At 50.5% G+C, this 24,849-nt stretch overlaps 1 protein-coding gene and 1 long non-coding RNA gene across 5 annotated transcripts in view; one reads left to right on the top strand and one right to left on the bottom strand.

Moving 5' to 3' along the window:
• Positions 1-24,849, bottom strand: part of ME3 (malic enzyme 3) — a 235,287-nt gene that overhangs the window by 2,317 nt on the left and 208,121 nt on the right. For all 4 annotated transcript variants that reach the window (XM_069564842.1, XM_069564844.1, XM_069564843.1 and 1 more), the window contains exons 8-13: positions 23,615-23,724; positions 7,944-8,041; positions 7,556-7,669; positions 5,160-5,265; positions 4,417-4,559; positions 3,780-3,953 (exon numbers count right to left, since the gene is read on the bottom strand). In XM_069564842.1, coding sequence (XP_069420943.1) covers positions 3,780-3,953; positions 4,417-4,559; positions 5,160-5,265; positions 7,556-7,669; positions 7,944-8,041; positions 23,615-23,724 — 745 coding nt within the window. The remainder of the gene's footprint in view (positions 1-3,779; positions 3,954-4,416; positions 4,560-5,159; positions 5,266-7,555; positions 7,670-7,943; positions 8,042-23,614; positions 23,725-24,849) is intronic.
• LOC138426383 (uncharacterized) lies at positions 9,111-14,369 on the top strand. The gene is made up of 3 exons (XR_011251627.1): positions 9,111-9,204; positions 10,506-12,696; positions 13,139-14,369. It is a non-coding gene; the product is annotated as an uncharacterized lncRNA (long non-coding RNA).

Raw genomic sequence — 24,849 nt, 5'->3', positions numbered from 1 at the left:
GGAAGATCCCCTGCAGAAGGGAATTCTGACCCACTCTGGTATTCTTGCCTGCAGAATCCCATGGACAGAGGAGCCTGGTGGGTTACAGCCCCTGCGGTCGCAAAGAGTTGGACATGACTGGGCTAACTAAGCACGCGTGCACAGAGCAGACTCCGGGACCCCCTTGGCTGGCCTAGCCTGTTGCCTTGGGATGCCTGAGTCCCTCGCTTCCTAAGCTCCAGCCCCTTCCACACACTTAGGAGCATCCTGGGCATCCATCATGACCGTCCTGTGTCTCTGTATTCAGGGCTCCTTGATTCACCATCCCAGCCCTGGCCCCGGTGAGGACTGGCTGCTTCTCCACCGAGTGACTCCCCACAGGAGTACCTGCTCCCTGCATAAATGCTCCGATCCTGCACCCTGGGACGCCCTCCCTGCTCCAGGGTTGCTCTCTGAGGGGCAGCCCTCCCCCGCGAGCCTCTTCCTCCTGCTGGGGGCCTGGTGCTCAGCCAGCCTTGCAGAACAGCCTCTTTGATGTGGCTCTGAGTGCACCCCCATCCCGCCTTCTTGTGTCAAGTTTCAATCTGGAGAAAAGCCACATGAGAAGTCTTGTGTCCCGGAACAGACCGGGAAAGGAGCTGGTCTTGCTTCAGAGTTGGGCAGACGGGAGGGACATGGGCCACATTTTCATGCTTGGCTTTCTCCTTTCCATTCACTCAGCCCAGCCTTCACAGAGCCCTGTGACTTGCCAGGCTCTGCACTAGGTGCAGAAGGGCATGGTGGAGAAGCCAGTCTTTTCCTTCCGGGAGGCTCAGTGGAAAATGAATGATTAGAGTGATGGCAAGGAGAGGGGACAGACAGGCACAGAGGAGGGCAGGGCCCAGCCCTCCAGGGGCCCCGCTGGTGGTCCAGTGGTTGAGACCCCATGCTTCTAGTGCAGTGTTTAGTCGCTAAGTCATGTCTGACTCGTTTGGGGCTCCATGGACTATAGTCTGCCAGGCTCCTTGTTCATGGACTTCTCCAGGCAAGAATACTGCAGTGGTTTGCCATTTCCTCCTCCAGGGGATCTTCCCAACCCAGGGGTTGAACCTGAGTCTCCTGTGTTGGCAGGTAGATTCTTTCCCACTGAGCCACCAGGGAAGCCCTCCAGTGTGGGAGACACAGGTGGATGCAAGTTCAGTCCCTGGTCGAGGAACCAAGATCCTACATGCCTCGTGGTCAGGCAAAAAAAAAAAAAAAGAAAGAAAATGAGGCAAGGCTGGTGACATGGGAGAGGAAGATGGAGCAGCTGAGGTAGAGGCAGGCAGCAGAGAGAGAAGGGTAAGACCCTGTTCAGAGAGAAGAGCCAGGCGCAAACTCACTCTTAATAAAAAAAGGCGTCCAGAAGAAAAGACAGAAGCTAAGACCTGAAGGGCCAAGTATGAGTTCCTTGAAGAGAGGAGAAGGAATAGCACACGAAAATTCTTGGAGAGGAGAGAGAGCATGACTGTGAAAAGGATGGATAGGCCGATGGCAGGGGGAGGGAAGGAGGGCCTGGGATGAACCGCATGAAGGGGTTTGGACTTTCCTGGGAGCACCAATGAGCCATATAAAAGTCTGAAGTTTAGGAGACAAGAGGGCCTGTTCCTGGCTTCGAAGGATCCTCTTTGTGGAGCTGTCGAGGATGGATTGATCAGGGGAAGCAGGATTCCCAGGGATAGATCTGCAGCTAGAAAGCTCCTGCAGTGACGAGTTAGATCGCAGTAGATGTGGTTGCTTCTAAGACGCTGGGCATTGCCCATGCTCTGATGCAGCTTCAAGGCAAATTGCCTGGGGCCCTCCTGGCACATTGCTCACAAGCCAGGTGACCCGGGGCAAGCAACTTAAACTCTCAGTGCCTGTTTCCTTGTCTATAACACAGGGATGATCGCTGTATTTTACCCGGCTGTCAAGATGACATGAGACAGTGCATGTAAATCTCCTAAAATACATATTACTTTTTATATAGAGAAATCAGATGCAACTGAAGTTATCTTAATTTAAAAGCACCCTTTTCAGAAATGTAACCTGCCATGACTTTGAAGACCAGACTGTCAGCTCCAGGGAGGCAGGGGCCTTGTGCTCATAGCAAGTAACTGAGAAGTAGATTGAGGAGGGGTTCCTGCTTAATTCATGGACACTATTCCAGAAACTATGGAGCGGAACTGTCCCACAGCACGAGGTGGGGGTTGGGCAGATGTCTCTAGGGGTTGCAGAGGAAGGCTCTGGCAACCGTGTTTCTGCACAACAGGGAAACTGCTTGCAGGCCAACTCCAAGCAGAAAGTGACTCTTCCTATCCAGTGGGAGTTTCAGGCAGTTGTGCCCATGATCACCAAAGCATCACCACCACCAATCAGAGCAACCAGAAGAAATACAAACACAAAATACTTAGATAAGAGGGACAGAGAACCACAGCACAAAACCAGAGCTAGTGTGCACGAGGCTTGCGCGAGGCTGACAGGCCTCCAGGAGACATAGGAAGAAGGAACTTGGTGCGTGAAGCAGTTAGTTTCTTGGGGGGCTCATAGGAGCAGGGCTGGGTATGGCTGTGTGGAAGCCGTTCTGTGTCATGCTGGTTTAGGGCTCTCGCCAGTGCCCTGGTGAGAGGGGAACGCAGACACAGGCCAGAGATCACAGCTGAGCCTTTGGAGCTCACTGGGGATGAATGTATTTGATATTTGTTTATAGTTTTCAGAGTCCTTTGGACTGTAAGGAGATCAAACCAGTCAATCCTAAAGGAAATCAACCTGAATATTCACTGTAAGGGCTGATGCTGAAGCTAAAGCTCTAATACTTTGGCTATCTGATGCGTAGAGCTGACTCGTTGGAAAAGACCCTGATGCTGGGAAAGGTTGAAGGCAAAAGGAGAAAGGGGTGGCAGAGGATGAGATGGTTGGATGGTATCACCAACTCAATGGACATGAGTTTGAGCACACTCTGGGAGATAGTGGAGGACAGAGGAGCCTGGTGTGCTGCAGGCCACGGGGTCGCAAAAAGTCGGACACGACTGAACGATGACAACAACATAGTTCGGATTAGCTTAACTTTCCAACAGAAACATTTCTATTGCCGTGGTTCCGCAGAGTGAAGATAAATGTGAAGTGCCTGGTATTTAGTAAGCGACTGATAAATGTCGGCCACTGTAGCTGTTATTAAAAACCATTATTTTGAATGTGGGCTGTCATTCTCAGTGAATTGTTTCATTGTTTTCACTGTGTCCAGTAAAGAGCCCTTCTGGGAGCTTTTCTAGTAAGGTACCTGGGGCAGGTGTACACCCACATCTGTGCTCAAGATAGGGGTACTCAGAGCAGGCCAACCCAGCCTGCAACCTTCCTTATAGAAGGCTGCTCTAGTGGGGCTTATTTTGCTCCCGGTTACCAGTAACGCGGCCAGCACCCATGGTCGGAAGAATCGATTGCTTGTCATGGTTCATGAGCCCACTGTTTGAGGTGGCTTTGGTGACATTTCTGTTCTTGGCAGGCACACGAGTACTGCCGGGAGGCAGGGAGCCCCACCAGGTATGTCCCCTCAGTGCCAGGGCCTCCTGCCAACACCCCCTCCCACTGACTCTTCCTTACCCAGCTTTGCGCCCCTTAGAAACCCTGTGTGTGTTTTCAGAGACGTTCAAGCCTCAAGGTGATCTTGAGAAGCTTGACATTGGAGCCCTTTGGAGAGCCACTGAAGGACTTAGGGGGCAGGGAGCAGCAGAAACAAGACAAGGCGTCTTCAGGGACCAGGGTAGGCCCTCCGAGCAGCGCGCAGGAGCAGGGAACACGGATACCTCTGCCGTCAGGAGGAAGATCTCATCCGGGATGTGCCGGATCCCGCCGGCGATGACTCCCAGGGCCACGCCGGGGAACACGTAGGCGTTGTTGCCCTGCCCGGGAAAGAAGGTCCTGCCATCTTCCAGAGTCACGCTTGGAAAAGGACTTCCGCTGGCAAAGATCCCTCGGCCCTGGGGGAGGAAGAGAACCAGAGGCGGAGCTTGGAGACGGGTTGCGGGAGTGATGGTGGCCTAGTCTGTTCTCCCGAACGTTGACCCCTTCTCCGGCTTCTCCCGAGTGCTCGGCGTTCTGCTGCGGGTGCTGAAAGCAGGCCTGTTCATCTGACCGGAAAGCCGAGCTCCCACCGGGCTCCCCGGTGGCCACAAAACCACCGGAAGGGGAAGGTGTGCCTTTCTAACTTGCCACCTCCCCAGAGAGCCAAGCCAGGTGTGCAGAGTCTACCAGCGCCTCGAGTTCTGGTCAAAGCTCTATGTGAGGGGACCCTGGGCACCAAGGCATAATGGTAAGAGCCGGGGCTTTGGAGCCAGACCTGGGTTTGGGGGCCAGCTCCATTTTTCTCCCCACCCTACTCATAGGGTGACTCATAGTCACTTGAGTCCTCTCCGCCTGGGGCAGGAAGCACTCCCCGCTGACCTCGGTGACCCGGTAGCACTTCTCAGCCGTGCACTCGGCCTTGCTGGTGGGGTTGCTCAGGGCAAAGATGATAGGGTGTTCGTGGAAGGAGGCCATGTCCCTCAGGATCTGCTCCGTGAAGGCTCCTGCGATCGCGGCAACACCTATGGGGAGAAGGGGGGTAGTGGGGATGCCTACACTTTATAAACACCCCATTCCTCTCCTGGTGGTGCTGGCAGGCAACTAGATACAGCACAGAAGGCTCAGGAGTCTTGGGGGGTGTCATCGGCCATGGGGACAACAGAGGATGAGAGAAAAGGGTCTTCCTGCTTGAGCTGGCTGAGACCCCCATTAAGTCCTAAGGGACCACTGGTCTGTCCCAGGCCCCTGGCCAGTGAAGATACACCTGTGAAGGCATTCCTGGCCACTGCCCTTTAGAGTGGGCTGCTCCCCCCAGGAGAGGGGTGATGCCAGGGTCCCCTCCAAGGAGCTCATTTCATCTTGGTCAGAGAGACCAGCCTGTGTTTTTTCCACTCTATGGAGTAATTCTGCATCATGAAGCCCAGTGTGGTGCCTCCATTCTATGGTTCACATGCAGCAATACCTCAATAAAACTCAATAACTCAATAAAAGCACTGAATTGGACATGAGGGGAAAGAGCTGCGTCTCCACGGGTTGCTGAAGTTCCCTGGTTGAGCCTCAGTCTTCACCTGCAAGTCAAGAGAATTAGCTGGGCTGAGCATTGGGCCGCCCCCTCCTCCTACCTATGATGGCTGTGGGCTTCACCAGCCTCACCACCTCCTCCAGGGAGTTCACTTCGGGGTGGTCCTGGGCAAACATCTCCTTTTCATGGTTCAGGTGGCTCCTCCCCTGCAGGAAAAGGAAGAGCACGATGCAGCTGTGGTGATGAGAACCACCGGGTAGGGTGGGGATGTTCCGGAGACTCTCAGAACCTTTCCTGCAGAGCCCTGTGCTTTGGGCTGAGCTGTCAGAAGTGTTGAGGCCCGTCCTCTAGATTGGAACCTGAGGTGGAAGCTAAGGATTTGAAACGTGAATGTTGTGTGTGTGTGTGTTTCTTTAATCCAAACCACATATGGAGAATCCAATAAAGCCTTTCTTTGAGCTGCTCGGGTCGTGGCTTCCTAGGTCAGGACAGAAAGGCTCGGAGGAAATGCCTGAGTCTAACTGAGACTCTTGACCCCGAGACATACAACACACAGGCCCAGTGAGGGATGGGGGCCCAAGGCACCCAGCATCAGGGTGTATTTGATAAGAGCCATTAACCTCCCCACGGGGTCGCAAGGAGTCAGACACACAATGGAGTGACGGAACTGAAACTGAAATTAACCTCTCCAGTGCCTCCCTGGTGGCTCAGATGGTAAAGAATCTGCCTGCAGTGCAGGAGACCCGGGTTTGATCCTTGACTGAAGAAGATCCCCTGGAGGAGGGCATGGCAACCCACTCCAGTATTCTTGCCTGGAGAATCCCATGGACAGAGGAGCCTGGTGGGCTACAGACCATGGGGTCGCAAAGAGTGGGACATGACTGAGCGACTAACACTTTCTCTTTCGTTAACCTCCCTATAAATTAGAATAATCTGGGATCCAGAACTGGCTTGCAATGGCTGGCTGTTCCCAGTGAGCTCGAGATTCTTTCCACTTCTTCCTTTACAAATTTTACTGGAGTCTAGTTTATTTGCAGTGCTGTGTTAGTTTCAGATATACAGCACAGTGATTCAGTCATACATATGCATATATTCATTCTTTTTCAGGTTCATTTCCCATATAGGTTATTACAGAATATTGAGTGGAGTTCCTTGTGCTATACAGTAGGTCCTTGTTGGTTATCTATTTTATACACGGTAGTGTTTGCATGTTAATCCCGCGCTCCTAATTTTTCCTTCCCTCCCATATTTCCCCTTTGGTGATGGTAAATTTGTTTTCCAAATCTGTGAATCTGTTTCTGTTTTACAAATAAGTTCATTTTTTATGTGTGTCATATTAAAAAATTAGATTTCACACAGGAGTGATATGTGCTATTTGTCTTCCTCTGACTTACTTCACATTGTGTTAGATCCCTTCCATGTCTTCACATAGGAGGCAGTGGGTCACAGGCTGGTCAAGGATGACTCCCCTGGGTCAATTGGTCCCACGAGAACCGGAGTGAGAATGGCAGCTCTGACAGACCGTGGAGGAGGGGCGAGCTCAGTTGAGCAAAGTGATAATGAAAGGCGGGCAAGAGGCAAGCGTGGCAGCCTGCCACCCATGCCTGGACCACGCTCTGGAAGGCTCTGGGGCAGGAGGCGGGGTCCAGGTCCCGGTCCCCTCCAGTGGAAGTCTGCCCTGAGAGGGTCTGTTGCTGCTTGTGGGGGACTCCACTATTCTTGGCTGAGACCCTCTTGTTCCCATCTCTGTCTTAAAAAAAATAATCTCTCATGGACACATTCTATGTTAGTGGAATTTGGGGAATTAAAACATGGAGCTCCGAGTGAAATCCTAAGGAAGGAGGCCATCCAGCTGGGCCCTCAGCACACTGCAGTCAGAAGCTGGACTGTCTCCCTTACTCAGTCCTTCACCAATGCCTCAGATATCAATTATGTTCTTATCACATGCTGGACACGGATATCAAGACTTACAGCCTCATGGGGAGGGAGACCAGCAGAGGGGTGCCAGCCCCATAACGTGACAAGTGTAATATCAATACACGAAGGGCAGACGGCAGTTTCCTCTAGGAAACTAACCAAGACCTCGATGCTCAAGGAACACTGCTTGAAGGAGGTGACAGATGGGGCTGAGCGGGCATGTGGCAAGGGAGATGGGCACTCATTCCGGGCAGAGGAACAACATATGCAAAGATGGGGAAGAAAGGGAGCATGTCACTTTGGGACAACTGTGGTTGAATACGGCTGGAGGTGAGTGCAAGACAGGAAGCAGGGAGGTGAGGCTGGGAGCAGGAGGCAGACACACTCACACGCACATTCAAAGCTTTTGGACAAGAGTGTTAAGGCTCCTGCGGGATGAGTCATTTGCTGTGGAGATCAGGACACTGCTGTCCTGCTCTCTATTCTGTCTGAGCAGTTTGCCCCCTGGAAGATCTCCTCCAGTCCCCTTCCGAGAGTTGCAGGTCTCAGGAAACCTGCAGGTCTCCAGACTGACAGTACCTTGACAATGAGGCCCTTGGAGTCCACCATCCAGATCTTCCTTTTGGCCTCTGCTGTGGGTACACCTTCTTTCTCTAGGGCCATGACAAGGAGGTGGGCAATGCCCATGGCTGCCTGCGAGGTGGTGTTCAGACAAAAGGCCAGAGCTACTCAGGATTTATCAGACACTTCGACAAGATCCTCCCTTCTTCCCCCACTCCTCCCAGGAGGCCTTGTTAAGGCCCCGCCTCGAGATACCCAAATGGTGGGGCCCAGGCGGGTGCAATGATCACCATGCTTCTGGGCTGTTTCCTCTCCTCTGGAGCCCAGAAGGCATCCCCTTGTTTCTCCTCCCCGTATTGTTATTCTCCTTCTGGAGCGACTGTAGAGAGCCCTCGGGGGGACTCACCTCACCAGCACCTTGGAAAACAAACACGTGATTGGAGAGCTTGTTCTTGGTGATCCGCAGAGCAGCCAGGATCCCTGCCACGGCCACAGAGGCTGTGCCTGCAACAGAGTGGACTGAGGTGACCGTCTGGCCCCCGGGCCCCACCGCCAAGACCCTTGACAGAGTTCTCCGTACCTAGAACCTGTGATGGAACAAGCAGCTTTCCCTCGCCCTCACAGAGCCAAGCCTGTAGGCATGCAGGGTGTCCAGCAACTCTCTTTCATATAATACTCTGCATGCAGGGGTGTGTCATAGCACTCCAGTGCTCCAGAACAGATAGTAACAAATATTGTTGCAATGAAAGAGAGGCAGAGCTGCTGAGGGCGCAGATCCTTCAGAAATGAAGGTCTGGGTCATCTTACTAAGGGACACTGGCAAGCCGAGGTCTTGTCTGAGAATAAGCAAACATGGCACGGGAAGAAACAAATAAACACCAATCATGGCTGCATGACTGGTGATAGAAACGAGGGATGTAGTAACCATGCAAAGTTCCTTCCTTGATTATCATGTGATGTAATGGTTCATATTAACTAATTTACTCTCTCTTTTTCTTCCTCTTATAAGTTTTGTTGAAGGTTAATTCAACAATTCAGCCTCTGGATAACAGAGTTTTCAAATGTGACTGAGTTGGAAGAGTAGTTAATCTTGCCCAGATTTGGGTAGTGTGACTATCTTCCAGATATAAATATGTGGATTGAAAAAAAAGTGCACACTGTCAGAGTTGAGAGTTAGTGCTTATTTGGGGGCAAAATGAGGACCTTAGCCCGGGAGACAGCCTTTCAAATAGTTCTGGGAACTACTCAGCAGTGATGAGGGGGAGGTCAGTATACATGTGATTTTAGGGAAGAGGGCAGTGCAGTCAAGTACACATTTTGGCAGGAAGGCTGCTGCTAGTCACCAGAAGGTTATTCCTGGTCACGAGAAGCAGATGTCTCCACTAATGACTTTATGCTTTTGCAGATATGACAAGATGCAAGAAACTGGGTTCATAAAATCTTCTCCTGAAAATATCTAACTATCTGAAGGCCTGTTCTGCCTGTTTCTCCCAGGATACAGAGGACCCCATCCCTGTTGCTGCCCTGAACTCCTTTCAGGGTGTGTTGAAGGTTGGTGACTACAGGGGCCAGAGATTTCATTCTTGTTGAAACAGATGATGAGCGACATTCTCTAGCTGGTAAAGGAAAGAACTGCGGAGACTGCCTCTCCCCGTGTCAGGGAGAAGGTAAGAATGTCTGCACCAGCTGGAAAGATAGTTGCATTTTATTAGGCATTTTGTTAGAATTGTTTATATTGTCATCTGGAGGTATCAATGTGTAGAATGGGTGTGCACTGATGCTGAGCATCCAAAAGGGTGGGCTCTGCCAGTTACTGGATAATTGTTGCTCCTTGGTCTGCAAACCACTTTCCAGCCTTACCAGTTGGCTTTATGGCAGGCTATGCCAATAGGGGGTGCCAGGGGGTGACCAAAAGGCTAAATGAGGAGGGAAAGAACACTTTTTTCAGCATCATCCCCACCTGGGAAGATTGCTTGGTAAAATGTAAGACATTCAGTTAAATCTGATTTTTAGATAAACATGAAATGTTTTTTTTTTAGCATGTGTTCCATGCATTATTACATAAATATTCTAAAAACTTATTTCTCTGAAACTCAAATTTAGCTGATCATCTGCATTTTTGTTTTTGCGAGATCTGGCAACTCCATTGCCTTGGGTTGTTTTTTTTTTACTCTTACAGCAGCAGTTTGTTCCAGAAGCAGTGGTTAAATTCACTTTGCACTTTGTCCATTACTTCTAGAACTAACCTCATAGTGCTCCCTACCTCATCTTCCCTATGTTACCCCCAGCCTATGGGGGTGGTAGCAGGTCCTTAGTATTTCTTCCTGGCTTTTCAGTTCTTTAATGTATAATCCACAAGTCTTTATGTCAAGTTTTCTCTGTTAAAACCACTGATTTGGATGCTGACAGAGTCACAGTAAAGTACCTGCAGCTGGCAATGCTAAGCATTTAGGATGATCAAAGAAAAGGAAATTCAAGCGGGATTGTTTATGGCTGGTTAAAATTATACAAATAAAAAAGAAATCGATATTATCTCTGGCTGGTGAGGGAGGAGGGAAAAGAGTAAAGTCCCACCCCACATTCCATTCTAAACAGCTACAATCCTTTTTGGAAAACTATTTCCCAATATAAACCAAGGCATAAAATGTTCTTGCCCTTTGACCTCATGCTTCTACTTTTGGGAATCTATGTATGAAAAAAATCCAAAAGGTATGTTGTAGGGTATTTATGACACTGTCACTTATAACACAGAATGACTGGAAAAAAACAAAAAATCAACAAAAGAGTGATGTTTAAGTAAATTAGCTAATGTAGACCCTGAGTAGGATATCGCAGCCATTAAAAATGCTCCTTATGATAGCAACATAGAAAATGCCATGTAGTAACTGACAGCACAGATTATTCAGAGTGCTTTATAAGTCTTAATGTAAAGACATTTAATTGTATCATAATCATCCCTGTTTTACAGACTGGGAAAGTGAGGTATGGAGCAGTTTGCTGAGTTGGCCAAGATCACATAACAGAGTGAACTCGGGGAATCAGGCTCTTGGGCTGGTGCTCTTAACCCCTCCTATACGTCACTTAATTAGTTGGAAGGATGTGCAAGCATGCTCAGTCGTGTCCAGCTCTGTACGATCCTACATAGCCCGCCAGGCTCCTCTGTCCATGGGATTGTCCAGGCAAGAATACTGGAGTGTGCTGCCATTTCCTACTCCAGGGACTCTAAATAAACGCATTCACTCGCTGTGGAGATGCCAGGATTGAATCCAGGGCCTCATACATGCAAAGCATGTAATTAGTTGGAAGGAAGAGAACATTAAAACAGTCTACATAACCATGATTCTAACTGTATCAAAATATACACGCAGAATCTGGATGGCGCTGTAAAATACTAATGGTTGCAGGGTGAGAATAGGAGTGTATTTTTCATTTCTGTGTCCAGTTTTCCATTGGACAGAGAGCAAGTTTTCACCTCATCTAGTTCTATTTCAGGACAGCCTTCTGCCTCCTGAAGAAAGGCAATGAAAGAATCCCAAAGAAAGACAATGCTGAAGAGTGTTCAAACTACTGCACAATTGCTCTCCTCTCACACACTAGCAAAGTCATGCTTAAAATTCTCCAAGCCAGGCTTCAACAGTACATGAACTGTGAACTTCCAGATGTTCAAGCTGGATTTAGAAAAGGCAGAGGAACCAGAGATCAAATTGCCATCATCAGCTGAATCATCAAAAAGGCAAGAGAGTTCCAGAAAAACATCTACTTTTTATTGACTACGCCAAATTCTTTGACTGTGTGGATCACAACAAACTTTGGAAAATTCTTAAAGAGATGGGAATACCAGACGACTTTACCTGCCTCCTGAGAAACCTGTATGCAGGTCAAGAGGCAACAGTTAGAACCATATGTGGGACAATAGACTGGTTCCAAATCAGGAAAGGAGTCCGTCACGGCTGTATATTGTCACCCTGCTTATTTAACTTCTATGCAGAGTACATCATGAGAAACGCTGGACTGGAAGAAGCACAGGCTGGAATCAAGATTGCCCGGAGAAATATTAATAACCTCAGATATGCAGATGACACCACCCTTATGGCAGAAAGTGAAGATGAACTAAAGAGCCTCTTGATGAAAGTGAAAGAGGAGAGTGAAAAAGTTGGCCTAAAGCTCAACATTCAGAAAACTAAAATCATGGCATCTGGTCGCATCACTTCATGGGAAATAGATGGGGAAACAGTGGAAACAGTGAGAGACTTTACATTTTTGGGCTCCAAAATCACTGCAGATGGTGATTGCAGCCATGAAACTAAAAGACACTTGCTCCTTGGGAAAAAAGCTATGACCAACCTAGATAGCATATTCAAAAGCAGAGACATTACTTTGCCAACAAAAGTCCATCTAGTCAAAACTATGGTTTTTCCAGTAGTCACGTATGGGTGTGAGAGTTGGACTATAAAGACAGCTGAGCACTGAAGAATTGATGCTTTGGAACTGTGGTGTTGGAGAAGATTCTTGAGAGTCCCTTGGACTGCAAGGAGATCCAATCAGTTCATCCTAAAGGAAATCAGTCCTGAATACTCATTAGAAGGACTGATGCTGAAGCTGAAACTCCAATACTTTGGGCATCACATCACATCAGTGAAGAACTGACTCATTGGAAAAGACCCTGATGCTGGGAAAGATTGAAGGCAGGAGAAGGGGACAACAGAGGATGGGACAGTTGGATGGCATCACTGACTCAATGGACATGAGTTTGAGTAGACTCCAGGAGTTGGTGGTGGACAGGGAAGCCTGGCGTGCTGCAGTTCATGGGGTCGCAAAGAGTCAGACACGACTGAGCGAGGGAACCGAACTGAACTGAACTGAACTCTGCCTCCCGAAAGAGATGTACCAAACATAGAACACCAGGTGGCGCCAGAGATATTTCATCAGAGGACCTCTCAAGGACCCTGCCTTCTTGATGGAGCTTGTCCTCCTTGGATGTCAAGTATCTCTGTGGTTAAACCTGCAGGCTGAACAACAGCTTACCTGCAGAAATTCAGTGCTGGATGGCGAGCATGACAGCCAACAATGGTACAGATGAGGAAACTGAGGCCAGAGAAGGACAGTGGCTTCCCCCGTCAGTCACCAAGTAAAGTGTAGCAAAGCAGGAAGTAACGCAGGTAAACCCGGGGTGCTGTTCCTGCCCGCTGCCTGGTCTGTGCAGCTCAGACAGCCTTTCCTGACTCTGGAGTTGAAGGCAGCAGCAGCGGCCTCCTGGGCTTTCCCTGTGCGGGGTGGGGGTGGGGGGATAGGGGTGGGGGGTGGGGGTGGGGGGAACCTGCGAAGTAGGTGGTAGCGGAGGTGGGGAAGTGAACTTAGGCTGTGGACATAATTGTTCAGCTGTGACTCTGGAAGTGGTGGAAAACACAAAAGCTAGGGAAATCTGATCAAAAAGAGTCGAAAATGTTCAAAGAATACAATGGCAACCTCTCCGAATTGATTGTTCTCACCGTGACCTTGGCTCTGTGCTATGTATATGCTTGCCTGAATTTATTTCTTCATTTATTGTTTACAACAACTCTGGGAAATAGGTACTACTGAGCATTCTTTTTTTTCTCCCAGGCCCCTCTCAGAAATGGAAAGAGAAGTTCAGGAAAATAAAAACAGCCAGGAGAAAAGTGAATTCTCTGACCATTAGGCCTATAAAACCTCTGCCTCCGGTCCGTACACTTCGCCTTTCCTCCTGTTACAGGGATGAATGATCCCTGCTCTTAGCGAAAGCCACCTCCGGGTGTGGACTGGACCCTGCCAGGTATACCTACTCCAGGAGTTTGCTTTGTAATTCTCTTCCTGTTCCTCCTCTGGCATCCTCGACTGCTCCCTTTCTAGTGGACCACTGCCATCAGCATGCAAATACGTCGTCAAGTTGCCATCCTTAGAAACCTCTTCTTGACCCTATGTCATTGCCACCCCATTTTTTTTGTTGCCGCTGTTGTTTAGTCGCTGAGTTGTGTCCTACTCTTTTGTGACCCCACGGACTATAGCGTGCCAGGCTCCTCTGTCCATGGGGTTTCTCAGGCAAGAATACTGGAGTGGGTTACCGTTTCGTTTTCCAGGGGATCTTCCTGACTCAGAGGGTGAACCCATGTCTCCTGCATTGGCAGGTGGGTTCTTTACCACTGAGCCACCTGGGAAGCCTGTCCTGCCTCTTACTTCCCTTTATAGCCAAGTTCCTTTATAGAGCTTAATATACTCATTGCTGGCTTCCCTGGTGGCTCAGATGGTAAAGAATCTGCCTACAACGCAGCAGACCTAGGTTCGATCCCTGGGTTGGGAAGATCCCCTGGAGAAGGAAATGGCTACCCTCTCCAGTATTCTTGCCTGGGGAATCCCATGGACAGAGGAGCCTGGTGGGCTATAGTGGATGGAGTTGCAAAGAGTCAGACACAACTGGGCAACCAACACTTTCATACTCATGGTCTGCATTTCCTTGCTTCTTGGTCTCCCTGAAACCCAGTCCCATCCAGCGAATCTCCTGTCTTGATGCCACGAGTTCCTCCCCCTTGTCAAGCTCAGTGTCAGTCCTCAGCCCTGCTGCTCCCTGACTTTTCATTATCATTTGATACTGGTGTTCATTCTTTCCTATGGGAAACTCTGCACGTGGCTTCTGGAACCTCATGGTCAGTGGCTCCCTTGCTGGCTACTTCTCATTCTCCTTTCTGGGATCTTCCTCCAAGGACATCCTCCGAAGAGGCCAGTGACCCTAATCACAGTCGAGAACTCAAGAGGGAAAACAGCAGTTCTCAAATCCTGTGTTAGAAAGTTTGGCAAATAAAGTCATCTCCATCATTAACTTTCATTTAAGTTTCATAAAGTTTCATTAAAGTTAATGAGGAGGAGGAGGATGGTCTTGAGTTATGCAGTAAGGGTTTAAAAGCAGAGAGGAAGGAAGCTGCTTAGCTTTCTGGAATCAATCACCTAGAGAAGCCCGGGGGTCCAGGGTAACATCGCTTGCACCCACACACGCCACGGGCAGCTGAAGGCATGGTTGTTTGTTCCTTGTTCATGATGAAAGAAAAACAAATTTTCCTTTTCAGAGGGAGCTTTCCATAATTGCACTTCCCGCAAACTGAGTACTGGAGGTTGTAGGTACAGAAAATAGCATAGAAGGACAAGCTGAAAATGTAGTTGCTATTGGGCTTTTAACAGTCACTTTTAAATTTTATTTATTTTTAATTTTTAATTAATTGCCACTTTTGACAAAGTTGAAGAAGGTTCTATCCTAAACCATGGGTTATCAGAGAAAAGGGGAAGAACTGGCTATGTCTCAGGTGAGATGAGGCTGCCATCCTGGGCAATGAGGACAGGGAGTTGGGCTCTGCCAGGGTGTGGCCAAGGGGCCTGGAGGCTTGGAGCCGGGGCACTGGGAGGCCTCTTGAATAAGGTTGGGCCCACTTTCACAAGTGGGCTGGTCACCTTCTGGTGGCTCAGATGGTAAAGAATCCGCCTGCAGTGCGGGAGAGCTGGGTTTGATCCCTGGGTTGGGAAGATCCCCTGGAGAAGGGAAAGGCTACCCACTCCAGTATTCTGGCCTGGAGAATTCCATGGACAGAGGAGCCTGGTGGGCTACAGCCCATAGGGTTGCAAAGAGTCGGACACGACTGAGTGATTTTCAGTAGGGGGAGAGGCAGCAGACCCCTGAGAGCTGGAAACAGCCCCCCAGTGTCCTGGAAACAGGGCAGAGCAGCTGGACGGACGTCAGAGCTGGGCCGTTCTTCCCGCTCTGCCCCTTTCCCTCCGTCCCCGCACCTGAGTCCGGGGTATTTTGCAATATTGTGCCAAGTGGGTGACCATTGCCCAATGTCACTCCTGGGCTCCTGGTGAAGGGTGGGGTCATCTTGGGGGCTGTGGAACAGGTTTGGCCCTGGGTGGGGTATCCTGGTGGGGGGCGGCGCTGAGGTTTGAGTCTTAAGGACAAAGAGAAATTGGCCAAGAGCAGAAAAGAGTTCCAGGCAGAGGGACCAGCACATTCAGAATTGAAGAGTGGGCATAAAACCCATGGAACTGAGGAATTCAGTGGGCTGCAGAAACAGGGTGGGTGCGGAGAGTGGAGAGAGGTGAGGTGGAACCCGCCTCGCTTCTCAGCTCCCCCTGTCCTGCGCTCACACTGGTCCTCACCCCGCTCCCATCAAAGCCGCTCTGTTTCAACCCTCCCTCCCTCCCACCCTTATGTGTTGCGAGCCTGCGGTGCACCAGGCGTTTCAGTACTTGGTACCGGAACCGTCTCCGGTTACATGCCTGTTCCTGCCTCTACATCACTACAGCCCTTACGATAACCTGGGTGCCATAAACAGAGGGAGTGGCGGTGGGAACATTTAACAGCGGATCGGCAGAGTGTCTGTCCAGCCAGGACTGATGCTCACCTTAGCGAAGCATCCTGGTCTTTCTGGCAGTACTGGCTGAGTGCCTTTCGTGACTGTCAATACGATCATGTTCCTCTTACAGGTAAGGAAAAGAAGACTGTGAGGAGTTAAGCCACTTGGCCAAAGTCCCAAAGCAGAAATCCCAAAGTTGGGGATTTTGACCTAGGCTTGTCTTGGAAATACAGCTCAGGGGTAGAGCATCTGACGGCAGACCCAGGCTTGTCTGAATCCAGCATCTGACGGTTAAGCACCCGGGCTCACAGATGAAAATTTGAAAGCATGAGGGCTGACAGTGGCCTGGCACACACTGCAGGCCCCCTGAGCTGCCGTCTGCTCTCAGGAACGAGGCAGGTCTTGAGGGCAAGGAAGGTCCAAGGAGGACTGGCGGGGCGGGGGTACTTTCTGGAGCTGACAAGCCAGCCAGCTTTCCTGGGTCCATGCGGGCAGCCAGCCATGGGGCCTGGAGCCCGCGCTCACCAGGCCAGCAGCCTCCTGGAGCTGGCTTCTTGGGAAGGACACAGCTGGTGAGTCCCCCGGGCGTGACCATTCCTATCGCTTTTCTCCTTCCAGGTCTCTGTCCTCTGCTAGGAGTAGGGACGCTTCTCTGATCCCAGCTGAAACAACAAAAGTCACCTGAGCCTCTGCCTTTTCCAGAAATTCCTGACGAGGCTGCCAGCGAATGAGTCAATGCTGGGGAGGCCGTGCTTGCTGAGAACCAGCCCGGTGGGAGGAGGCCTTCCACCAGCCCGAGCGCCCTGCTTGCTGAGAACCAGCCTGGCTGGAGGAGGCCTTCCACCAGCCTGAGCGGGAGCAGGCTGGAGCAGACATGCAGCCCTGGGGGGCCCTTGACCCTCCAGTGCGGGGGCTCCAGATGCCCCGCCGTGGGGTTGGCCACGTGGGCTTGGTGACTCCCAGGAGGGTGGAGCAGAGGACTGGCTAGGAGATGGCTCGAATCTTCTGCTTAGCACCAAGCATGGCCCTGCCCTCCTGGAGGGTGGACCCTATGGCCTTTACTCATATCTTTTCTTATTCCACGGAGGACGTGAGGCTGAGCTGCTGTTCCTTTTGTTGACTTAAAAAAATATTCACGACTTAAAAGTTGGGAGTCAGGTTTTATCTGATGGGAATTTTTAGGACTTCAAGCCTGGGAAGACAGCATCTCACTCAACTATCCCTGAGAGAACTGCTCTGAGGAGTTCTCTGAGGAGTGAGGGGTCAGAGGGGGAGAGGAGCCAGGTTACCTAGAAATTTGCAACAAAGGGGAGGTAATCTGAACGTCAAAAGTATTTTTGTGAATTCAAGAAAACCAGGGTTCCCTTTTCTCCACAGCCTCTCCAGCATTTATCACTTGTAGACTTTTGGATAGCAGCCATTCTGACTGGTGTGAAATGGTACCTCATTGTGGTTTTGATTTGCATTTCTGATAATGAGTGATGTTGAGCATGTTTTCATGCATTTGTTAGCCATCTGTATGTCTTCTTTGGAGAAATGTCTGTTTAGTTCTTTGCCCCACTTTTTGACTGGGTCTTTTATTTTTCTGGAATTGAGCTTCAGGAGTTGCTTGTATATTTTTGAGATTAATTCTTTGTCCGTTGCTTCGCTTGCTATTATTCTCTCCCATTCTGAAGGCTGTCTTTTCACCTTGCTTATAGTTTCCTTTGTTGTGCAGAAGCTTTTAATTTTAATTAGGTCTCATTTATTTATTTTTGCTTTTATTTCCGATATTCTGGGAGGTGGGTCATAGAGGATCCTGTTGTGGTTTATGTCAGAGAGTGTTTTGCCTATGTTTTCCTCTAGGAGTTTAATAGTTTCTGGTCTTACGAATGCAAACTAGTACAGCCACTATGGAGAACAGTGTGGAGAGTCCTTAAAAAACTGGAAATAGAACTGCCATATGACCCAGCAATCCCACTGCTGGGCATACACACCAAGGAAACCAGAATTGAAAAAGACACGTGTACCCCAATGTTCATCGCAGCACTGTTTATAATAGCCAGGAATGGAAGCAACCTAGATGTCCATCAGCAGATGAATGGATAAGAAAGCTGTGGTACATATACACAATGGAGTATTGCCCAGCCATTAAAAAGAATACATTTGAATCAGTTCTAATGAGGTGGATGAAACTGGAGCCTATTATACAGAGTGAAGTAAGCCAGAAAGAAAAACACCAATACAGTGTACTAATGCATATATATGGAATTTAGAAAGGTGGTAATAATAACCCTGTGTGCGAGACAGCAAAAGAGACACAGATGTATAGAACAGTCTTTTAGACTCTGCGGGAGAGGGTGAGGGTGGGATGATTTGGGAGAATGGCATTGAAACATGTATATTATCATATGTGAAATGGATCACCAGTCCAGGTTCGATGCATGAGACAGGATGCTTGGGGCTGGTGCACTGGGATGACCCTGAGGGATGGGATGCAGAGAGAGGTGGGAGGGGAGTTCAGGATGGGGAACACGTGTACACCCATGGCAGATTCAAGTCAATGTATGGCAAAACTAATACAACATTGTAAAGTAAAATAAATAAGTTAATAAATTTAAAAAAAGAAAGAAAGAAAACCAGGTATCTCAGGTTAAGGAATTTAGCACTTTCCTGTGTATGGAAAGGTGTAAGAGTCTGGGCTCCTTGAAGCCATTCCTGTCACACGTATCTCAGCTGTGGGGCCAGGATCCCGCGTTTTTCCACATCCTGAGCTCCCTTGAGCTCACTGTAGGGAGTGCTGCAGTCTGACGGCTGCGAGAGTAGCCTTCTCATTCCTGAGTGCCCTTGGCTGCTGCTGCTGCTAAGTCGCTTCAGTCATGTCCAACTCTGTGCAACCCCATAGACGGCAGCCCACCAGGTTCCTCCGTCCCTGGGATTCTCCAGGCAAGAACACTGGAGTGAGTTGCTGTTTCCTTCTCCCCCTGAGTGCCCTTAGGGCTCACCAGTTGACCCTGGAGGACTGCTGCTGCATTTGCTAATGACTGTGACATCCTTGTTTACTGATGTGGCAGAAAACATTCCACTTCTCAATTTCACATGGGCAGCCTGGTTCCAGCCCCCGCCTTTATGGGATTCAGAAGATTCTGACCACGCATCCTGCTAGGGGCCTGTCCCCAGCGACCACATGGGATACGGCTGTGGTGTTGGTTTACCACGGGGATTCCTCCCATCCTCCCTCCCCACTTTCTCCCAACCCTCTCCAATTCTGTGCACGCAGGCACCCTTTCTATTTTTGAATAGATGCTTTTCAACTGTGGTGTTGGAGAAGACTCTCGAGAGTCCCTTGGATTGCAAGGAGATGCAACCAGTCTATCCTAAAGGAGATCGGTCCTGGGTGTTCATTGGAAGGACTGATGCTGAAGCTGAAACTCCAATACTTTGGCCACCTGATGCGAAGAACTGACTCATTGGAAAAGACCCTGATGCTGGGAAAGATTGAAGGTGGGAGGAGAAGGGGACGACAGAGGATGAGATGGTTGGATGGCATCACCAACTCAATGGACATGGGTTTGGGTGAACTCCAGGAGTTGGTGATGGACCGGGAGGCCTGGCGTGCTGCAGTCCATGGGGTCGCAAAGAGTTGGACGTGACTGAGCGACTGAACTGAACTGATGTAGTTACAGGTTTCTTTTTGCTTTTTATTTGCAAGGAAAGGGGGTCAATTCTTCCACGTTGTCCCATTAGCCCTGGACTCCTCACTAGTCTCTAACTGCCCATTCAGCAGTGAGAGTGCACAGCACAGGCTTCCGGTCCTGGCCCATCACTCCCCAGCTGGTGACTGAGTGAGCCCTTCCCTTTCCCCAGGCCCCCTGCTGGGGTGTGGGGACTGTGAGCCTCAAAAAGAGTGGATGGAGGAGGTGAAGAGAGCAGTGACAACCACACTGATGTGGGGTTTGGAACGTAATCCTTGGCAAAGAGGCTTTCCACCTTACCCACGGGGGCACAGGCAGCCTGACTGCTTGGAGAGACAGTGCAGAATTCCGGGTGAGAAATAATTAGGTTCTACCTACCGGATGGGCTTCCCAAGTGGCACTAGTGTTAAAGAACCCACCTGCCAATGCAGGAGATAAAAGAGACGTGGGTTCCATACCTGCGTCGGGAAGATCCCCTGGAGGAGGACACGGCAACCTACTCCAGTATATTTGCCTGGAGAATCCCATGGACAGAGGAGCCTGGTGGGCTGCAGTCCATGGCGTCACAAAGAGTCAGATACAACTGAAGCGACTTAGCATGCATGCATGCACCTGCTGAATGCACAGGGAGCTCTAGTCAATGCTTTATGGTGATCTAGGGAAGGAAATCCAAAAAAGAGGGACTATATTGGCTCAGGTGGTAAAGGATCGTCCTGTAATGTAACAGGCCAGGGTTGGATCCCAGGGTCAGGAAGATCCCCTGGAGAAGGAAGTGGCTACCCACTCCAGTATTCTGGCCTGGAGGATTCCATGGAAAGAGGAACCTGGAGGGCTACAGTCCACGGGGTCGCAGAGTCGGACACAACTGAGCAACTGCGCACACAGCACAGTCCTGGCTTTATGTCAGGCTGCGGGACCTGGAGCAACACACTCACCAGTGCCGTGGACAACGATGTCCGTTCGCCCTGCAGACGGAAGGCGGGTGAGCCAAGGGAGCTGTGAGGCTGTGTGGATGGAAAACCCTCTTGGAACCTAAAGCTCTGTGTGTGTCTGCACACCTGGAGCCAGCTTCCCCAGCTGCACTTGCCCATGATGGCTTGTGTTCCACTTCCACCCTCCGGCCTGGGCAGCCAGGGGCTCAGGAGGATGATGGCTGTCCTGCTGCCGACTCTTGGGCGAGGGTGTGACCTGGGAGCCGGTCAGGAGCTGGCAGGCAGGTGTTTCCTCCAGGGCTGCAGGCACGCCCTACCTGCTGGGCCAGCAGCGAGGGGACCACTGTTTCCGGACTGCGCCGTGTCTGCACAGCGCCCCGCTTGTCCAGGGGAGGCCGGGCTGGCACCACCAATGCCTGTCCCCGACCTGGGGATGGAGTGGTGACAGGCTAGGGGTGGGGTCAGCATGCCCCAGCGTTTCCTTTCCGGGCTCCTCTCTGGACACCTGCTCTTCCGGCATCCTGCGTGTGTACTCACATTTTGGGTTTTTTTGCTCGTTGGGTCTTTGTTGCAGTGCTCGGGCTTTTTCTGGTTGCGGGGAGCGGGGGCCACCCTTGAGCGGCAGTGCGTGGGCCTTTTCTGGTTGCGGAGAGCAGGGGCTACCCTTGAGCGGCAGTGCGCGGGCTTTCTCTGGTTGCAGGGAGCGGGGGCTACTCGAGCTGCAGTGCGCGGGCTTTTCCTGGTTGCAGGGAGCGGGGGCCACTCGAGCTGCAGTGCGCGGGCTTTTTCTGGTTGCGGGGAGCGGGAGCCACTCTTGAGCGGCAGTGCGCAGGCCTTTTCTGGTTGTGGGGAGCGGGGGCCACCCTTGAGCGGCAGTGCACGGGCTTCTATTGGGCAGCAGGGCTCTAGGGTACAGGCAGTCGCCCCATGTGGGCTCGGTCCGTAGTTTCAGCTTGCGGATTCCAGAACACAGGCTCAATAGTTGTGGCGCACAGGGTTAGTTGGGCACATGGGATGCTCCTGGACCAGGGATCAAACTAGTGTCCCTCGGATTGCGAGGCGGATTCTTAACCCCTGGACCGCCAGTGAAGCATGCGTGACCACCATAGTTTCATCTGAACTATGCTGATCTGCCTCTTAAAAATGTATGAACGTGAAAAAGTGAAAGTGTTAGTTGCTCAGTCATGTCTGATTCTTTGCGACCTCATGGACTGTAGCCCGCCAATCTCCTCTGTCCATGGGATTCTCCAGGTAAGAATCCTGGAGTGGGTTGCCGTTCATTTCCTTCTCCAGGGGATCTTCCCAACCCAGGGATTGAACCTGGGTCTCCTACATTGTAGGCAGATTCTTTACTATCTGAACCACCAGAGAAGCCCCCTCAAAATATGGAACGCCTCACGCATTTGCATGTCATTCTTGACCAATGCAAAAAAAAAAGATCATATATCATATTTCTTTAGCCTTCAGTGGGGACCACAGGGAAGGAAGAGGCATTTGGTTTTGTGATATGAGTACAAAATCTGGGTGGGGGATTATAAACTTGGAATTCAGAGTCCAAATGCCTGGTTTCAAATTTCAGCTCTACACTTACTGGCTATGAACATGAGTTACTCTGTCTGTGCTTCTGTCATTTCATTTACAAGACAGGGTTGGTGATACGTGGTAGGATTAACGTGTAAAGTGCTTAGAACCATGCTTGATGTATAATTAAGATTCGGCTCTAATCCTTAGCTATTTCTGACTAGCCTTGAATCCACCTCGGTTTCTCTCTAACTCTAGTACTTTGGCCACCTCATGCGAAGAGTTGACTCATTGGAAAAGACTCTGATGCTGGGAGGGATTAGGGGCAGGAGGAGAAGGGGACGACAGAGGATGAGACAGCTGGACGGCATCACTGACTCGACAGATGTGAGTTTGAGTGAACTCTGGGAGCTGGCGATGGACAGGGAGGCCTGGCGTGCTGCAATTCATGGGGTCACAAAGAGTCGGACACGGCTGAGCGACTGAACTGAACTGAACTGAGGTTTCTCTGTCTCACTTGGAGAAAAGTTGGGACCTCTTTGGACCTCATCTGCAAGATGCTGGCCCATCTTTAAGTCCCAGGGACCAATACCTGTCCCCTACCAACTTGTTCATATTACCTGACATTTGAAAAGTTCCTCAGTTTGAAAACATCTTGCTTGCCCAACTTCATTTGTTAAATAATAACCTACAAGTCATCAAGGTTTCCATCAGGCCTCATAAAATACTAGGAACAGCTGGCCATTCTCCTTACTGAGAAATCCTGGATGAGGTGAGATAAGGCCTGAGGGACCACCCCTCCCACTCCAGTCACATGCTGGCCTTGCCACAGCAGGAAGCAAGTGCCTTCAGATACTTCTAGCTCACTGAACAGGGCACCAAGCTGACTCTGAATGAGAAGATGCTCTTGGAGTGTTCCAGGGCTCTGGTTATCACTGTGAGAGGCACTTATTCCAGCCAAGTTAAATTGCTGGTGTTTAGTCACTAAGCTGTGCCCGACTCTTTGCAACCCCATGGATTGCAGTCCACCAGGCTCCTCTGTCCATGGGATTTCCCAGATAAGAATACTGGAGTGGGTTGCTATTTCCCCCTCCAGGAGATCTTCCTGATCCAGGGGTTGAACTTGCCTCTCCTGCTTGGCAGGCAGATTCTTTACCACTGAGCACAGGGGAAGCCCCCAGCCAAGTTAAGGGAAGGCCTTATCCTGCTTCCCTGACAGTGATACACCTTGTGTTCAGAAACTCCAAGAGTGAGTTGTGGCTGGGGAAGGCCATTTTTATGGTGGCTGATGCTAATCATAGCATTGTTGAAAATATCTTTCGTGTCCCTAATCACCTAATTCTTGTTTTCCTCTGAAACAGTAATGTTGTACATTTTACAGATGAGGAAACTGAGGCTTAGCAAAGTTAGAGGATGTGCCGAAGGTCACAGAGCTAAGAATTGGCCAAGTGGGAGTCAAATCTAGGTATACTGCTCTGTTTTCAACAGCTGCTGGCGGTAAACTGGCTCTCAGGGGGCCCCGCCCCACCCTGGCAACCAGGTGAGCCTTGTGAGGCCTCCACCCGAGCGGCTTTGTCAGGCTGGGTGGAAACCTACCTTGGATGTCATCGTTGAACATGCAGTACTTGCCGCGGTATTTGTTGAGAAGGCGGAAGGCATTGGCATTGGCAAAGTCCTCAAACTGGATGAGGCAGTTTATTCCAAACCTGTGGGGAGGGAGAGGAAGGGGCACGTGATTGCCTCCTCGAGCTGGTCCCTGGCAGATGTCAGCCTGCCCTGGGGAGGGGGAGGTGCAGGCCAGGGGCTGAGGTCACGGCTCACTCTCGCGGTGTGTGCCACGTGGCGGGCTCTGGACTTCTGGCTCTGCCCACCCCACTAGGGAGGAGGATGGGGAAGGCAGAGGGTATGTATGGAACCAGCTGGAGGCCAGCCAAGCCCATATCATTGTCTCTAATGTGGGCTGGTGGGCTTCCCTGGTGGCTCAGTGGTAAAGAATCCGCCTGCCAATGCAGGAGACACGGGTTTGATCTCTGGGTCGGGAAGATCCCCTGGAGGAGGAAATGGCAACCTACTCCAGGATTCTTGCCTAGAGAATCCCATGGACAGAGGAGCCAGCCTGGCAGGCTACACTCCACGGGACTGCAAAGAGTCAGACACGTTTGAACGACTAAGCATGCTGCCTTATTTAAAATCTACACTAGAACTGCCTCGTAGGTTTCAAGGTCAGAAAGAAGGTTGTGTTTCCTAAAAAATGACTGGCCTGGTGACCCGTGCTTCCTGTTAGCGCTGTGTGTCAGGAAGCCGAGAGCTGACTTCTGCCCTTTATGGCCGGTTCCGTCAGCCGGGGCTCCCTGCACGTGCCTTCTCCTGACTCCATTCTGGCTCTTGGATCCTGCTTTTTTGCGTTGTATTGTGTCTTCTTGGAGTCTTTCTGGACGCAAGTGTGATGTGAATTATTAAAAATGACTTAATCCATGAGCCAAAAGAGATGTCATCTCGTGGGTCAATTTGTGACTGACAGCATCTGCAGTCATGTTCATTGAGAAAAAAATGCCCTGACTGATCTGTATTGGGGTGTCTGGGCACGAGGGCAGGAGAAACGCCTGCTAGTCCCAGTCATGTGAACTGGAGGCCTGGGATCAGCTTGGGACCAGCTGTGGAAAGAAAGACGTCTGCCCTTGCAGCTGGGCACACGTGGTGGGCGTCCTGTGCTGTGGAGGCGTGTGTCTGATGAGGCTGGGGGCTGTGCAGGGGGCGGAACACCGAAGTGGCCCAGAACACACTGTTTCCAACCTCAGAATTCTGTGCATGGCTTATCCTTCTTTTTTTTT

Source organism: Ovis canadensis, chromosome 21 (genome assembly GCF_042477335.2).
Source record: "Ovis canadensis isolate MfBH-ARS-UI-01 breed Bighorn chromosome 21, ARS-UI_OviCan_v2, whole genome shotgun sequence".
Lineage (NCBI taxonomy): Eukaryota > Metazoa > Chordata > Mammalia > Artiodactyla > Bovidae > Ovis > Ovis canadensis.
Note: the sequence above shows the minus strand (reverse complement) of the source record. Positions and strands in the feature narration are given on the sequence as shown.